This window comes from Gopherus flavomarginatus, chromosome 4 (assembly GCF_025201925.1).
Source record: "Gopherus flavomarginatus isolate rGopFla2 chromosome 4, rGopFla2.mat.asm, whole genome shotgun sequence".
Classification (NCBI taxonomy): domain Eukaryota; kingdom Metazoa; phylum Chordata; order Testudines; family Testudinidae; genus Gopherus; species Gopherus flavomarginatus.
The window spans coordinates 16106055-16125085 of NC_066620.1; the positions used below are offsets into that span (position 1 = coordinate 16106055).

At 40.8% G+C, this 19031-nt stretch overlaps 1 protein-coding gene across 2 annotated transcripts in view; it reads right to left on the reverse strand.

The window, feature by feature from the left end:
• PELI1 (pellino E3 ubiquitin protein ligase 1) overlaps positions 1 to 19031 on the reverse strand; it is a 58343-nt gene that overhangs the window by 13617 nt on the left and 25695 nt on the right. Inside the window, exons 1-3 of one of the 2 annotated variants that reach the window (XM_050952188.1) lie at positions 14725 to 14852; positions 2891 to 3031; positions 1773 to 1902 (exon numbers count right to left, since the gene is read on the reverse strand). In XM_050952188.1, the coding sequence (XP_050808145.1) occupies positions 1773 to 1902; positions 2891 to 2961 (201 nt within the window). In that variant the 5' untranslated portion in view covers positions 2962 to 3031; positions 14725 to 14852. Of the gene's footprint in view, positions 1 to 1772; positions 1903 to 2890; positions 3032 to 14724; positions 14853 to 19031 lie in introns of those variants that run through there. The other variant, XM_050952189.1, reaches the window with a different exon arrangement.

Below are 19031 nucleotides of genomic sequence, written 5' to 3' on the forward strand. Positions count from 1 at the left end.
CTGCGTACATGCCTCCTGCACATCTACAGAACTCTAGAACGGGCGGCGCCTCTGAGTCCCAATCCCTCAAGGATTTCCTGCTGCAACTTGGCACTGTCCTCATTGGTGGCCAGGATACAAACACTATGCTCAGGTCTAGGCATATAGCCAGCCTTCTGTTGTGCTTGATGACTGCACAAACTCACAGGTGCAAATCTGCTAAAGGTGTGTCACTGCCGTGCTAAACCTGTTCAGACACTAGAGTTAAAAAATAAAATAATGCAGGACTGATCCAGAAACAGAGCCAACTGGTCCCTTCACCACACTGCAACAAGAAACATGTTATGTGACAGACACATTAGTCATGGCTAGTGTTAGACATACTTTGGCCTAGACACAAAAGATGTAAAGAATGATTAAGCATGGCAAAGGCTAAAAATACAAATGCAATGCTAGTAAAACCTCCCCATCCTGACCTTTTGCAACAGCAAAAAGGAAAAAAAAAAAAAGTGGATTTTATTTTAACAGCCCTTTTAGTCACTGTGCTATCATGGGGTGATTAGTAAGCTACCTGGACAAAAAGAAGTAAGTGCTGCTAGCAAAGCAAGGAAATGGAAATTTACGCAACACAGGATGCAAGCTATCTAGCAAAATACGTTAACTTTCAGTTTGTCAACCAGGGCTGTGGGGTTTTTGGAGGTGTGTGTCATTTTTGATTTGCAAAACAATGGCTAGTTGTCTATAACTGAACAAGTATGTCCTCATAGTCTGCTTGTGAATGAAGTACTTGTGAAGCTGGAGAAATAGTGAACTCAGACTAGGAGCTGTGAGCACATCAACTGAATTACAGCATCAGAACCAAACCCCTTTTCTACACTTCTCCCAGATTAAAAAAGCACTCAGCTATTTGATGCAATTCCCTGAGCTAAAGGTGTATGAACTGGTACTTCCCGTTTTCAGAGCATTTAGAGACATTAGCAGAGTTAGCTCCAATAGCCCTTACACCTGAATGTGTGACTGCATTGGCTCCAATCTGTTTAGTCATGGGCCTGAATTTGAAACGTGCCAAATACCTCCTGCAAGACTGTTCAGCATCCTCAGTTCCCATAGATTTCAGTGGGAGCTGCGGGCACTTGGCAGCTCACTGAAAATATTCCACATCTGGCAGGATTGGTTCCAGTGCAAGTGTGCCCGGAGCCCAGAAACGGTAGTTATCAGCTCCAGTCAGAATCACCTTTTACACTTTAAGCTTCAGCGGTGCTCGTTCCTGGGTTTAAAACCTTCCCCTCTCTCCCTCCTAGGGAGGATCTTGCACTTGATTTTAAGCCCCCTGCAATACTTTTTGTGAAACACAGCTCCTTTCACCCCCTGCCCCATCTGTGGCCGACCACCACCACCAGTGGACTCGAGTGCTCTAGTGAGGGAGTGTGGCAAGCATAGCTCCATGTGAAGCACAGACCTAGCTCTAGTTACGCAGCCTGAGAAAACAGGAAATCTGAAGCACCTTGGTGGCATGCTCTGGAGGAAGACCAAACAAAGAGTTTTGTGTGACCAGCTTAACTCTCAGTAGTTATTTGTGTTATGTGGTGAGGACTGGGCACTGGATTTGTTTGTGTTAAATGGTTTCTCTCTCATTAAGTGAAAGGCACCAGCGGCCTGGGATAGACACCTCTCAACTGTTTCCCACACAGGGCCTGATGCTTCCGATGTCTGTGTAACTACACAGAACTCAGGAGATTTACACCGGAGTCAGAGCAGAACCTGGCCTACAACTAACAAGCTGTCAAACTTACCTTTGCTGCTTGAGGAGTGCAGGCAATATGCACTGTGCTGGGTTTCACCCCATTTGCCTTGGGTCTTTTAAATAAAGCAAACCTACTTTTCCTTCTTCCTCGATCTCCATTTGGCAGAGAGCCATTATACCTGTGAAAAAAGCCATTATGCAAGATAAAATATATGAAGAAATAAATAATAGTTTTTAAATTCATTTGGACCAATTGCTAAATAATTAATTATTGTGTTGTAGATCTAAAAACCAAGTTTCACTGTGAACAGTCTTTGTGGTAATTAACTAATGTATTATGAGAAAAGAAGCAGCTGGAAAAGCTGGACAGAACTACAAGCCTGAGAATAGATGACTATGGTATACAGACATCTCTCTGGGTGTACAGAATTAAAGGGTGCAATCAGAAAAACAGATGGAGAAAACCACACATGCGCATTTAGGGCCCAATCCTGCTCACACCAACTTCAAGGGAGCAGGAGCAGGCCCTAACCTGCTAAATGTGTAAGATTTATGGTTGCAAGTAGCTTTATCTTCAATAATTTGCTTGTATAACAGAAGCAGGCTCCGATGCGAAACTCTCACTGCAAAAGGACTATTTTTTCCAGAGGTGATCTCAGATAAATAACAAACACCCTTTTCCTCTACTTAGGGCTTACCTAGACTAGGGGAAAAAAATGTTTTCATAAAGTGTGTTTAACATGTTTTAACACCCTACTGTAGACAGGAGCAGCTCCCACAGATCACATTGATCAGCTAATGTGTTATAGTACAATTTGCCTAGTCTGCACTAGGATTCTAAAATATGTTAGCTAGTGTGTTTTTAATAAAACCCTGTTTATCCTAGTCTAGACAAGACTTTAAAAAGGAGGATTTCTTTCTATGCTATCAAAGATCCTGTCTTTCCAGCCACAGACTGGGATCTCTGAAGAGGTCATTCGTATGCTGGGGGTTTAATGCCACATAGCTCGCCTGGCCTGGAAAGTGAGCGAATGGAGCTGGAAATCAAACCCAGACCTTCCACACATCAGTTCAAAGCCCTATCAAAGCCCCATGTGATGGGCTTATTTTTCATTGCAGAACCATTGACCATGCTCCTATGCACTCATTGCTAAACAAGACACTTACCCTAATACAATCAGTTCACCATATTTTACTGGTGTTTTAGATGGATGATTTTCTTGATCAGGAGAAAACATGAGCTTAGTGACTTATTCTCAGATTCCAGTTCTCTGATCAAGAGCCTTGGCAGACTTTTTTCATTATTTCCTGTAAAACAATAAAGGTAAGACAAATTAGCAAGATGGCAAAGAAATTAGTTACTGTTGGCAAATCAGCTACACACAATGGCTTAAGTGAACCTGTACATCCAGCATAACCATATACTGTTCCACGTGTCTATCTTTTGGTCGGCCTGACCTGCTGCAGTAGCGGAATCTTTTTGTATACACTGTTGTCCTATGTTTCAGTTTGTCTTGAATAATTGCTTCTGCCATGTACAGTATATAAAAGAGCGCACACACTAATTCCAGTTAGACTGCCTTCAAGTAACTCCTGGAATCATCAAAATACAGCCTATAAAGAGGCTAATTTAAGCGTGGTAATAGGGTATAGTGTTGCCATGGCAGAATGGATCTGCAATAGTTTTCATTTACCCCTCCTGATTATTTAACATAAGTGGTGTAGAACTGCACTAGATATGCTTGGTGATACTTGGGGGTAAATCTCTCACTTGAAAAAAATACTAAGGAAGGCAAACATTTTAAATGACAGAATATTTAATCTGAAACACAGGGTGGAGAAATGACCCAAAGTAGAACATACATAGTAGCTACAAATCCAGCTAAATTCAAGACTTGTTTGAACACACTCACAGTAGTCATTTAGTGTCTCTTGCAAAACACCATGAACCCTGAATGGGAGTCAAGGTGTTCAGCACTTAACAGGAGATGCTCAGCAATGCAGGATTGGGCCCTAACCAAACAAAGCTTTGAGTGCCTGTCTCAGCTTACTGGAAAATATTTAGATGCCCTTGATATTAAGCCCAATTAACCTAGTCCCACAAGTCACCTGTTGCTATATGTCATAAATTATGTTGCAGGTAATTGGGATTGAGAAATGTATCCAGTGTTTGTTTATTTTGGGGGTGGGAGTGAGAAGTCAAATTAAAGTCAGTCCATTTCTCCATATATACAAATAATTGAAAAATATTAAGGTAAGGTTATAAATCCATTACTTGATTTTTGTCTGCATGCAGCCTAGTAACATGGGGTCATATCTAGTAACATACTGAAAGAGTCAATCCTCCAATTATGGAGACCAAACAATTTAAGGCAAAACATTTCACATTTAAGTGCTTAAGTAATTTGCACCATCAGCAGCTCTCATTAGCTTCAACAGAAGCTACAGGTGCGCTGCACCTTTTGAAAAATCAGGGCACTTTTATTTAGCAGCCTAAGCATGGATTTAGGAGCTGACTTTAGGCACTTAGGTTTGAGTCCATTGGCCATGACTCCTTAGAAATTCCTATGCAATGAAGTCAAAACCCAGAAAGAAAACTTGCCTGCTGGTTTGATGATCAAAGTTAGTACAGGCATGTGGGGAGTGTTTGTTGTTATCTCAAAAGATTAAAATGAAGATTTCTTTTTAAAAATAACCTACACGTTTAGGGCTCAGTCCTGAAACCCTTACTCACTGAACAGTACTTACCTAAACATCACATCAACAAGCCAGATCACCAGCCCTCTACACCACCCAGGGTGACCCGAGCCCAGGAATGCAAAAGCCAACACCATGGAGAGACACTATACCTAGACACCAGTTCTGCTCCCCAGTGGGATTGCTCTTACACCCTGGCAGCACACTTCCACTGGAGACAAACTACTGAGGAATCCTTGGGGCCACATTTTCCCCTATGAGGGGTTCACTAGCAAGATACAGCCTAGGCACTCAGAGCTTCTAGGTTTGCGCCTATATTGGGTGCCTTGAAGCATATGGGCTTAAGACAACAGCCTGTCACCATCTTTGTTAGTCACAACTGTAGTAACAGCATTTCTTGTTTTGCTTTCTCTCGTGTTTCTCCATGCAAGTACACTGAAGCATTGCTCAATATAAAATGGATTTACCTCCATGCTGGTCTGGGCAAAAGCATGTTACAAGCAACTATTCATCACCTTTAAAAGTAAAAAATGACACCCCTACATTTCTAGTCTTCTCTTTAATGATTAACCCATTTGTAAAATGCAGATAGGAAGAATAGAGGCTGCAGAAGAGATCAAAGTTCAGTCTTCTCTGCATACCGCCACTTTTGTCTTAGCGATCACATTTCATAGTCAGCACTTGGTGTTTTTTCTTCTGAAGTACACATTGGAAGTCATTAAAATCTTGACATTTGCTGCTCAGTCATTTAACTGCCATGGGATCTGCAGCACTGCCCATTAGGGAATATTATTAGACTGGGGTGGTAAATAGGATTTTAATGGTACTGTGCCTTGCTTACTTGTAAGAGTACTGAGCAGTACACTTAAAGCTGCCTCATGCAGGCAGGACCAGAGGATATGGGAAAAGATCTGAGAGCGAGTAGTTTTGGTTTTGGTGGGAAGAGGTCTGGAATGTTCTCCCCTTGCTATTTTTCAGGTCATAAATTATTTGTTCTGTGGAGTGCCCTGGAAAAATGCGGCTGCTAGCCCCAAAGTCAGGTTCTGACCCTCTGCCTTCCACTAGCTGTAGCGGGAATTATACATGCACACCGAGAGGAGGAGAATAAACCTCTTTAAAGAATTACCTAAACTGATGGCCAAGCAACCTCTTTCTGGAGAAGAGCGCTACAGAACAGAGACCAAAGAGACTCCTACCATTGACCAAAATGGTGGACCACGTTTCATGTTAAACACCAGTTCAGCCAGGACAACAGCCTCTTTTGATGCATCACTTCAAATTGCTAAAGAAAGTTATCTTTTAACTTGGAAGCCACAATACAACAAGATTTTGTTCACACTTAAATCTAAAAACATGCCCTAGTTCATTTTTTTCCTAAGAGGAATCCAAATCAAGCTGGTTTTGTGGGTACACAACCATATTAAGATTTTATCCCCCAGGGAAAACTCAAGAATTACAAATCCAATCATTGTGATCATGGGAACAACTGTTCCTTCACTGCCAGGGGAAAGCAGTAATTTGCATGAATGTTTTTGAATTAAAAATTCTCTAGCTTTTTATGCTAAATTCAAGCTTACACGCTTTTGTCAATTGCACACGGAAGGTCTGATTTTCAGAAGTACTGAACACCAACAACTCCAAATCAAAGTCAAGTACCTACAAAGCTCAGGCCCTCAGTGACAAATTCAGAGGTGGCATACATGTTAACATACGTTACACGTGGGTAAGTCAGTGTAAGTGGGTGTAACTCATGCTAAGGAAGCCAAGGGGGAGGCCTTCAGTCTCTTCGTGCACCTTCTCACTGCTCGTTAGTTGCATTTCTTGTGACACTATCCCCTTGACATGTCATTACACCCAATTTTTTGAAATGACACACCACCATTTATATCAGCTCTGAATAGCTCTCTTCCCCGCAGCCTGTGCAATGAAACCTGGGCATGCTCTACACTGGAATTTCAGCCATATTGGTTTAAGCCCCTACTGTCCTCTAGCATGATTCACACTAGTGCAAGTCATTTCTACACTGAGGGTTTGCATCAATGGCTGAAAAGTATAGACAAAGCCGTTGTCAGGTTTGTCTTTGTTTTTAGTGTTATAGACAATCATGTTTTCTTAAAATCATCTATGACTTTTTAAAAAGAAATCCTTTACCCTGACCTTTTGTGGACTCCGCACCAAGAACTGCAAGAACCTTAATCATGTCTAAAGAAAGTCTTACAATAAAATTTCTAAGCAGTCTTACTGGAATTTCACAAAATTGAAAATTACACTCATTATACAGAGTCTTCTAGGGAAGTGGTGGAGGCCTATTTGCATCAATCATTTAGAAATGGACAAAGTACTTAAGGATTTACTGTAGGAAACCTTCCTGATCTGGCAGGATAGACTGGATTTATCTAATAAGTCTTTTCTTTCTCGATTTCCTGCATTTCTATGATCAGTATAATGTGCCTTTTTAATCTTTCATAAGAAGACAAGTCAGTCTTAAAGAGTCAAACAAGGTTAATGTAAGAGATACAATTCAGTAGTCTCCTTGAAATCTCACATCTAAAAGATGAATTATCTTGGCACAATGATAGTCAAAATCTTCAGCACAGGCAGCTGAAAACTCAGTTATCAGATCTCCTGCCCCTATTTCCTTGTCAGTAATTTTTCCATGTCAGGAAAACTTTCTTCAGTTTTATCATCTAGAACAGTTCAATAAGGAACTGAAAGTGATTTTCTATTTTCTAAGCTTGTAAAAGGTTCTTGTGAGGTGATCCAGCCTCTCAGACGCTCAACAACTAATCAGACTGGAAAGAGTACGTTATGAAGCTTTCCTAGCTGAACACCTTTCTCAAAGTCTCCTCTTGTTTCCTCCTTTGAAAAGAAGGCATCGTCAGGACATATGCCATACACAGCTCTCAGGACAGTGGTTCTCAACCAGGGGTACATGTACCCCTGGAAGTATGCAGAGGTTTTCCAGGGGGTACAACAATGATCTAGATATTTGCTAGTTTTACAACAGGTTACATAAAAGGAACTAGCAAAGTCAGTACAAACTAAAATTTCTTACAATGGCTTGTTTATGCTGCTCTATATACTATACAGTGAAATACAAGTACAATATTTATATTTCAATTGATTTATTTTACAATTATACAGTGAAAGGAAGCAATTTTTCAGTAATAGTGTGCTGCAACACTTTTGTATTTTTATGTCTGATTTTGTTAGCAAGACGTTTTAAAGGGAGGTGAGATTGGCAGGTAGGCAAGAGAAAGGGGGTACAGTAGTCTGAAAAGGTGGAGCTCCACGGTCTTAGGACAGAATCCACTAGGCCAGCCAATCTGACCATTTATAAACACAGTAGTGCCTAAAGGCTGGTTCAACCCCATTATGTTAGATACCAGACAAATGTCAAGCTACTTTAAAATTCTTAGTGTCTTCCTCACCAGCCATGCTCCTTCCTCAGTTGCAGAACTTTGATCTCAAATTTTTACTCCAAAAACAAAAGCCTTGTTTTATTTATATTTTTGCAAGATAGGAAGGGAAGAGGACTTGACAATTCAGAGCACTGGGAACACAGTACATGTCCTTCACTTCAAGATCATTGCTTCAGATACAGCACAGGAGTATGCAAGATTTGGCCCCTTTGCTTGTGAGTAGTTCCATTAAACTCAATGTGATTATTCATATAAACAAAGTGACTCATGCATAAGTGTTAGCTAGGCTCGCAGTGGCTGAAAATCATTATTCTATGGCTGTTTGGTGATTTACATGTAATGAGCTGGTGATCTCAGTCAGCTCTTAAAGGACAGCTGTTACTACCACAAAAGATACCATCACAATGAATACTAATTTGCATTCTTATTGGCAGTCTCAGCAGAGAAACCTAACTACTGAACAGTCATGGTGAATGCAGGATACTTTCACCCTTAGAACTGGTCCATCCAGAGCAGGGAAGAGTCAGGAGGGTTGGGTAGTTTTCACTGCTGCTGTCCAGAATGTATGCATATTGTGGAAAGATTTTGTATGTATTTTGTGGACCTCATGCCCCAACAGCTGTCAAATAGACCAAGTTCAAAACTGGAATATTTTTAAATGTAGTCTAGAAAAGACAAAGTTTCCTTTCCTAAGAGTTCTCTCCCCCTCCCCTTCTTTACATCTTCATCTCAATCATGGAAATGTTTGTCTCTTGCCGTGACAGGAAGAGAGAGTGAGATTTTCGTATGCAATGTTGTAGTAGATGTATTGGTCCCAGGATACTACAGAGACAAGGTAGCTTTTATTAGACTAACTTCTCAGAGAGAGAGAGAACGAGAACGAATAAACGAACTTCTGTTGGTGTTCAGAAGTTAGTCTGATAAACACTTACCTCACCCACTTTGTCCCCATAGATTATTGGTTATACTTAGGCTAAGGGACAGGGGAAGAGGTTATTTCCACATCTCTTCTGTTAATTAGACAATGCATACACTTAGGAATACTTCAAACCACATAAGGACTAACATACTTATATCAAACCATATGTTGTGGGAACAAGCAATATATATGCAAGAAGCAAACATCAATGGAAACTTGCAACATCTTCACTGACTACGTTTATACTGAGAGAAGAATTTGGCTGTAATGTAAGTGATACAACAAATGCTTTTGAAGGGGAGCGGGCTGAAGGCTGCCAAATTTGACAATGCTTTTATTTGAAAACTCAGGTTTGTTGGGGAAAAAGCACAACCGAGTGTTGAGGTTTTTCTACCAGTTGTACTTTGATGTTGTTCTCAGCCACATGATTATGTCAGTATTTTCTGATCCAAAGGGACCATGTACACATTAGTCTTTCCTGTGACTGCTATTATAAGTCTATAGATCCCGGTTGGGATTTTTTGGTTTATTCTGATACCAGAGGGAGAACTGATTGGTACACAGCACCTTGAGAAGTAAATTAATGAAGTCTACTGAACTACTAACTTAAAACTCAGCTTTCCAACATGCAAATTAAACTGGCAGCATCTTAATGGTTAACGTGCAGGGAAAAAATGGGGAGTTCAATGAGCCCAAGCAGAGATTCATTAAATACTCTGCTGTGAGCTAAAAATACTAGAATAAAAGTCTCTTTGTAGTAAATTACCATCATTTTCTAAACACAGAGCTAGCATTATGGGCTGTTAGGAACTGTAATTCATGCCAGACCAGGCTTTTCTAAAATACTGCGATTAAAAAACCACCACACACACAATATATTCATTGACAGAGGTTTCTTTTAAAAAAAAATATATATATTATATATATATATATGCGGATTCAGAAGCAAAAGCAGAATATTTTAACTGATGTCACTCAGCATTGCAGTATTTTCCTCTTCACGTTCTACCTACAAGCTCTAAATCTTTATTTCTACCCACTAAAAAGATGAAACAAAGCCCACAGACCCTACAATTGACAAGCACCATAAATTCCGTGCAATGTTAATTCTGTATCGGGAAACCATGCAGCCCTTACATATTCCACTCCTCTCATTCATTTAGAATAGGACAACAGGCCAGTCAATCAGTTCGGGTATCCTGGTTCATTTACAAGCAGCAAACCCAGTTAAATTGAAACTGAACTGGTGAATTATACACTTACCAGTCCGATTCTGTTCTGTCACAATGGTGACAATTACATGGAAATCAACGGAGTTTCATTAGTGTAAAATAAATGAGACTGCAATCTTGCTCAAGTTAATATATTACTTTTTAGTAAACAAAATTACTCAGTCCCAAAATACAAAGGGTCTTCTAATACAAAGGGAATTCCATGTTCAGTGATGTGGTTGCATGACTAAAAACCCCCATAATCAGGACCCAAATTTGCAAACAAAACACTTACACACGTGCTTAACTTTAAATTCATGGACAGTCCCATTGACTTTGTGCACACGAGTAGTGATGTTAAAGTTTATAGGATCAGGACTCCAGATTTTCCAGGTAGTTCTTATGAAGGAGTCCAATATAGTGTTTGCTCTTATGTCCTCATCCCTAATCACTGAAGCAGCAGTCCTATTTTCTGGATTTAAAAATGACTGGCTATTACTCTCCTGCCCATGTACCTGGATTAAGATTCCAAATGAGTTTTTTCCCTATGCTACCACGGGTCTTTTTTCAGCAGAAAGACATTTTTTAATGTGAAATCTAGGAGGAAGAGAGGCAGAGAAAGTAGTAAGCAGGCCTAGTGAAACGAAAAATTTAATTCCCTGCAGACTACCTGCCTTCCTGATTGACAGAAAAAGCCCATCAGTCTATTTGCTAGATCCAATGAGTGGTTTGGAGAGGAGGGAGGGTGTGTGTAGTATAACTTCCTATTACACACACACGAAAGGACTGGATCATGCGACTGAGATTGTCAGCATATATTTATTGTAGAAGGCACAACACCACTCATGATACCATGCATTCATTTAAAAAAAAATGAATTCCAGTTTGACAGACTTATCTTTTCATCTGATGCTTTGCTTCATGAAGATGACAGTTTGTTTTATATCACAAACCTGATCATGAAAGTTAATAACGTTACTCCTGATCTACACTGGTGTAAGTGACAGAAGAATCAGGCCCCTAGACTACAAAGCTCCTTGTGGCAGCAATGTCTGTAAAGCACAATGCCCATCGGGGATGGTATAAAGGGGATTGTATTGGGTAGTTAGGGAGTACCATTGGGGATTGTATTGGATAACAGGGAGTAAAGATGGGGGTGTTAAGTGTGAAGTGACATCACTGGTAGCATTATTTTACTGTTCTGAAGGAAGAATAATTTCATTCTTCTCTCTATGGAAATGTTAATTTTCTTTTTAATACCTAACATAGCTCCAAAGTTCCGTGTACACCTTTTAAAGTCAGTGATAGTCTTTTTCCTTCAAATAGTTAATCCCCTTTCTCAAAGTCTGTGCTACATATTCCCTTCCCCTCGAGGCACTAAAAAAGCTTAACCATCCATTGTACACACAGGAGAGATTTCAGTTTTAGTTTCAAACATTTTAATATTAGTAACCTAAAAAAAAACCCACCACCAATAAAAAACCACAAGGCCAAACTTAGGCAGCGTGTAGTCCTTCCTACAGAGGCCACCAAACATAACATATGATATTAGCGAGACGTGACAGTTTCTATGCCCTGAGACTCTTTACTACAATCTCATTTATTAGAGTAGCAAACCTAAAATATCTTTGGTAAAACAGATTTATTAGTCGATTGTACCATAGTTTCAAGGCTAACAAAAGATCAAACCACAAACAAAGGCTCCAAACCTCCAAACACAAAGACAAGTGGCTTTACACATAAGAGTAAACTTATTGTCTTGGTCTTGATCAGAACATCTGACTTTCTCCAGTTTAAGCGTTAATTTCCGTAAGTCGACAAATCTGTGCCATAGCCCCACAATTTGTATAAATGCTAATCAGTGTCTTTGGGTACATCTACATTGCACTAAGAGACCCACGGCATGGGTTAGAGGACTTAGACTGGCAGGGCTCAGGCTGCAGGGTTAAAAATTGCTGTGTAGATATTAGGGCTCTGAGACCCTTCCCTGTTGGGGCTGCAGGCTGTTTTATTGCAGTGCAGATATTCCCTCTGAGGCTTCAGGAACCACAGCATAAAGAACAAAACATCTTTGTCTGATGAACAAGACAAACATTTTAGCAGATGTGAATTACAAACTAGTTTTAAAAAAATTCTGCACCTTGTTTATGAGATATATAAGTCAAAAATATCATTTCTCTTCAAAAGATGGTTAAGCACACTGGGTCAGATTCTGCTCACAATCATATCAGCATTACTCTGCATTTACACTGAGATCAGAACCTGATCAACTATGTGAACACTACACTCAGGAGGAAAAAAGTTACATAATAGTCCCTGCAATATTTAAAAAAAATCCAGCATATTTTTGTTATGAAAAGTAACAGCTGATCCTCCTCTGAGGAAACCATGATGTCCTCCCACAGATAAGTGATGTAATTCAGAGACACTGTGTGGGAAGCTGAGAACATTATCTTTTAGCACACGATGGCTATTTTAAAGCTGTAATTTTGATATTGCCATCTAACCTCATTAATTAGGAAAAGTCTTAGCCACTCGCAAGGTGGAATATTCACATGCAGTTTACCCCACCTTTCCCATGCTCATTAAATAAGACCATGTCTACACCACCACTTTTGTTGGTACACCTCTACCCCGCTATAACGTGACCTGATATAACACAGGTATGCGTATAGCGCAGAAGCAGCAGGGCTTTGGTGGCGCTTTAAAGGGCCCAGGGCTCCAGCTGCTGCAGGAAGCCCTGGGCCCTTTAAATCACTACTAGAGCCCTCCCATCGCTACCCCGGGGCTGTGGCAGTGGAGCTCGGGCAGCGCTTTAAAGGGTCCAGGGCTACTGTGGGGAGCCTTGGGCCCTTTAAATCCTGCTGAAGCCCTGCTGCCACCACCGGGGCTTGCTGGCAATTTACAGGGCCTGGGATCCCCACAGTGGCTGGAGCCCTTTAAATTATTGCTGGAGCCCCGCTGCCACTACCCCAGGGCTGTGGCAGTAGGGCTCCACCAGTGATTTAAAAGGTCTGGGATTCCCTGCAGCAGCTGGAGCCTGGAGCTCTTTAAATCACCGCCAGAGACCTGCTGCCCCTACCCCGATATAATGGGGTTTCAGATATAACACAGTAGAGATTTTTGGCCCCCCACAACTGCGTTATAGTGGTGTAGAGGTGTATAACTTTTTTCACACCCGAGTGACACAAACAGCCCCCTGAGCAACACAAGTTACACTGACAGAAGTGCCAGTGTGGAAAAGTGCTATGTCAGTGGGAGAGCTGTGCTGCTGTAAGGTTGCTAGTGTAGACACGGCCTAAGCCTCAAGATAAAATGATGACAAACCACACAACCTTTCCACAAAGCCCACAAGTTGGCTATGGAGCTTTTTCTGCAACCAAATACTGCAAACCTTATTCAGTCGGATTACTCACAAGAGTAAAAATTACTCATGAATGACTTGTGAAGGTAAAGAGCATGGGATCAGGTTCTCAGCTTGCAGCTTTCTGCATCGGTCCTTGGTTGCACGTGTAATGTAATCTAGTTCATACAATTTAAAAAAAAATGGGAAGCTCTCTCCTTTGCACCAGTTACCCAACAGACTTAATTGAACTTGTGAAAGTGAGACAAATCTATGATCTCATATGAATGTTTTAAATAAAAACATATCAGGTGGCATGCTTATAAAGATATTAACATATCCTTACCCTATGCAGAAAGCTAACAGCTAAAAAGTAGAGCTTTTCCATTTGCACAAACTAACAGTTAGGGACTGGTTTTCCAAGAGGTAAAGCCCAGGAAGAACTCCATACTGTGCAGTATAGTGCCTTTTATAGCCACCTTTGAGTCTTCTGCGGTGAGGCAAGAGAAAAGCACCCAAGAAATTAAAGTATATCACCTGAAAAAATTCTTCAGTTTGTGTGTCATTGACAGAAGCCTCTCTTCCTGTACACTATAGTTTTGGCCATGTTTATTAAAACACTTGCCAAAAATACAGATGTATACATTTTTATTTTTTAAGGACCTTTTATCAAAGTATTTGCATATTGCATGGAGATTCCAGTGTTTTTGTGACTGAACACACTGGGGGGAAGGGATATCTACCATATAATGCACCTTTAGCTAAAATAGATAAAGACAAATCCTGCCCCACTACAAAACCACCTCTGAAAGCTTGTTCTGCAGATTTGGACCAGAAAGCTTTGATTTTTGACAAGCTTTCTGACATTTAACAAGGCAACATAAGATTGTTTAGACAACAGATGTTCTAATAGCAATAGGACATATTCAGAGCACCTTTAATATGAATTTAAACTGTTGGTTAGACCAATGCACAGGATAAAGCAGCTAAATAATCAGACTTTGGTAAGAGACTGCAGTTTGTAGTCATTTGATTAGACACACTGACTGCTTCAATCACATCTCATTCCTAAGTTGTAGATCAAGATGCCCCCAAATCATCTTAAGCTATTTTCAAAACACAAGACATGCAGTGTATAACCTCCACTTCGAAAGTCGCTCCTTATTTTGGATGGGAGAGAAGCCTACAAACACCACATTGCCTGTTATCTCAGATTCCCTCACATCAATTAGAACAAAAAAACGTTACATAAAATGCTTTGAATTTTTCTCCAGCTACTTACAGAAGGAAACTCACTTATTTGTTAATCTTGTTTAATCAATCAATCAATCAACACATGCCTATTAATTCCAACAAGACAGAGAAACAGGATATTGAAACAAAAGACACGACTACATCCAGGCACTTACCAGTACCTCTTTATTCTTCCTGTATTTCCACACCGTATACAAGGGGAACAAGGGGGTGAAAAAAGCCAGGCTTTTTAAAAAAAAGACGAAATCCACAGAGTTCAAGAGTATCCTTCAAACCGCAGCAACTTGTAGGCTCTGACTGCTTCTGCTGTGTGTTCGGTTACTTAAGCACTTGGTAATGTCTGCTGACTGAAACTGGGGCTGGCTCAGAGCTACGTAATCTAGGGAAAGACTCCACTGCCAACACACCATTGGCTGAAATCAGAGCTCACATCTCACTTACCCCTCTACAAAATTAATTGGTGGCCCCAAAAGGAAGAAAAGGAAGAAGGTGGTATAGAATAGATTTTAAACACAAGCCTGAACCCTAGCAATTCTTCTGTATTGGCACCTCGGAGACTGTTCTATTTCTTGTCAGTCTTACATAACTGTATCGATACAGACTACAGTGTGGGGTTTTGTTTTTTAAATTAGTACTTATTAACCAAATTAGATTTCCTCACTTCCCACATCTAAAACAATTCCCTAATATAGTACCTACTAAGATAGCAACAATGGAAACTCCTCAGGGTACATCTACATCAGAATCATGGCAGCTGTGCCACTGTGGTTTAGATGCTACTGCTAGGGAAGGAGTTAGGCAGTAGCTAGGTCGACAGATGAAATTTTTTGTCTGTCTAGCGGTGTCTACTCTGGGCTTAGGCCGTCTTAATTACGTCACACAGGGCCTGAAACTTTTCATAGCCCTCAGCAATGTAGTTAAGTTGACCTAATTTTGCAGTGTAGACCAGCCTGTAGGCATTGACAATCCTGTTTTAAACTAGATAAATTTGGACCTTTACCTGCTCTCACACACCTATAGATGCCACTTGTGTCTATCCACTTTCAGACACCAGATATCGCCAGCCAGCTGCTTCTTACGGACTCACTCCCACAGTATGTCAGGCCAGGTTCTGACCTCATCTCTTAGGGTTTGTCTACACCACGCAGATTTTAGTGACAAGGCTGTGTCAGCCTCGGCGCTAAAAAAGTCAGCGTGTGTAAATGCTCTTTGTCGTCACTTTTGTCAACAAAATACTTCCAGCCTGGTGAGCGTCATTAGCTTTGTCAGCAGGAGAGTGCTCCTGACTACAAAGCTGGATTCACGTGGCCACTTGCGACAGCAAAATTTGTCTTTTGTGGGTGTAGGGGGGAGCTTTTTTAAGTACTTGTGAAGCAACTCCTGTTGAATCAATGGACTCGATTCATTATTGTCTTACATCTCAAATGATTATTAACATCTGAGCAAACTAAGTGCAAAGTGGGTGTAAGACACTGCCAACCAAATCAGAATGGTAGCCTCTACCATTCAACACTACTTGGCTGTCGCTTTGCCCATGTGTAAATGACTAGACATGGTGCAAAGCTAGGGGAGATTCAGACCCAATGAGTTAGACCAGATTTGCACTAGGGTAATAGAGATCAGACTTTGGCCCAACATCTCTTAACTGTTTGGGAAAACAGTCCCACTTCCTTCCCTGATCAAACAAATACAATCTTTCACTGATGGTTATAAATCTGTCTGCCTCTGGCAGGAGACATGGGTGAAAAAATCCAATTCCATTTTCAATGGATCTCACAGGTTCATCACTAGCCTCAGAAGTTGTATACAATGTGTGTGTGAGATTTGGTTAAAAAACCAAAATAGCATCAGGACTGCCTCTAGTGTGCATGCTGCTACATGGTACAAAGGCACCTTATAATGGTACAGCTTAAACGCACCTTTATATTGATGAAATTTCATGTACATTAACGAGTTGTACAGCTTTAATAGTACCAGTTTCAAAATAATATAGTTAAAGCAGTACAAAACCTGTGTTTAGACCAGCGCTTTGATTAATTTGGCACTCGTGAAAGCAGGGCCATTTGCAGCACTAGTTGGAGCCAAGCACAGTGCAATTCTGTTGCGCAACTCCACTCCCCACAGATAATACCAGCCCTCACTTTTCACACTTCTGTCCTGTTTATATTCTGAACCTTTCCCTGAGCAGAGATGCTGCTAATTGGGCCAGAATCTGTGAATTGTTTGCGATGTGGACAATGGAGAATCTTCCCACAAGATCTCTCTGCCATTCTGTGGAGTGGATCCTAACTGCAGAGAAAGGGTCTTACCTGGACAATGAATAGTTCTCCCAGATATACACCTTTGCTGTTCTGACTTCAGCCTGAGCCAGGTGGCAAAGCAATGAATTTGTATTTATTTTTTTAAAATTTGCTTTTGTGATTTGTGTGACCAATTCAGAATAGGAGCTTTCATTTTATGAGTAGCAAGTTTCTAGCCATCACGGTCGGAAGAAAACCTTGACTATTTGAACCAAGGGCAAACCAATACAGTTATCTCCCCTCGTGTGCAGATAGCAGGAAAACAATAGTTCCAAGAGATATGAACTCTACTTATCCCACCATTAATCTCATTGAGATATTAACTCTAAAATCCAATGATAAACTATTTCACTGCTGAGCATGTTAGCAGATGGATGGACAAGGAGTGGAACAAAGCCTAAGGGGCAGGAATTGAGAGTTGCTGCAGTAAGGAAATGGAGAAGGAAGGTGGGTGGGGGAGATGTTAGAGGAATGAGAATGGAGAAGGAAATGAGAGAAAGGGCAGAATTTGCACTGGCCCTGAAGGAGAACACGTTCACATTGAGTGATACTGAGTGCGACAATAAGGTACAGAAATAACCATACATGACTGAAGTTTAGGATGTGATTTTCCACAGCTCCGTGCACTTACCCTATATGCACTGAAGTCAATGGCAAGACTCCCATTGAAGCCAATGATTGTAGTCTTGCAGAGTTAGGCCAACACTTAGTCAGAACTTCTTAAAGTCTCACCTTTAATTGCTACATAAAAGTCCTGCTCCACCCTTGCTCTTTGTGTACTCCTCCCAGCGACACCAGTGGAGGTGCCTCTGTAGATCAAAGCTAGTGTTTCATCCTAAGTTATACCCCACCCACAGAGCATAGCTAAAAATGGAGTACAGCCCTCTCCACTCAATGTGTTTGATACTTCTGTCTTAGAAACATCCATGGCTGTTTGGCTCCCTCGAAGAGCTCAGATGGTCTGACTGCTCATGGGGTAGGCACCCTGGAGAGTCTCCTTACCAAAAAACTACAGTGAGAGAGAAAGTGTATTTCCAGTAGGAGCCAGATAGTTCATGCATTAGTATCTAAAGTGGGAGACTGAGTGGTGGGCTATCAGTTCACTACATGAACCACTCACCAACCACATACCCTCCCTCCTCCAATTCACTCTCCTTTTATGAGATGGCTACAAACATACATCTCCCCCCAGTATGTAAACCAAAGAACTGTTCTCCTCAATCCCACCTTCGGTAACAGGCAACATTTCTCCAATAACCTTCTACACATAATCCAAAACACCACCTACCTTTTCTGTACAGACTATCAGCATACTTACTCATTCACCCTCCACATGCAAGTGCAGGACCCATTTATCCATATAAACTCCAGATATATACCATGATCTTGACTGCACATTGCAGGCCACGGAGTGCCCAGTTCTCTACAGAAGGCAAATATGTTTCTATTTCTACTAGCTATCCATATGTAGGTTACATCCTATATAACTGGGTCACAGTGTGGAGAGGTCTGAATGCAGAGCTAAAAACTGTTGTCCATGTTTCTTTGAATATTTACATATTTAATTGTCTACCATTCATATATTTTAAGGCAGTTCTAACACTGTGTGCATGTACACACATAGAAGTATGTCTTAAGCAACGCCTCCAGAGAGCAATAAAAATGGACTTCTTAACAGAGGTGGCCTTCGATAAAGTATGTCTCTCTCGAGGCAGGACATTACTTAACAAGGATGGTCTCTAGTACAGCATCCACTGTGTCTATATAATGCGCAATTATTTAACTAGTGAAGACTAAACTGCATATTGAAGTTACCACATTAACAGACCACCATTCCATGGCAACCCATTGACTCCAACAGATTACAAACAGCACTGTACCTATGTTTTAAATGTTTCCCTCAATTATTTATCTTCTCCCTTTCTATTAAGGGTTAGAGAAGAATTACTGTGCCTCCGATTCTGTAAACTCATCAGTCCTTTACCTCTATTGCCTTATGGGCAACAGACTTATATGTACCACATGTATAGAAAAATGACACTATTTCCCACCCTTCTAATCTGATTTGGATAAGAAGTTCGATACCTATAGGAATTTATAGACCACTGAATTCTAGAGGATGTGGCAACCACTTGTTCACCTATACACGTCTAGCCATATCC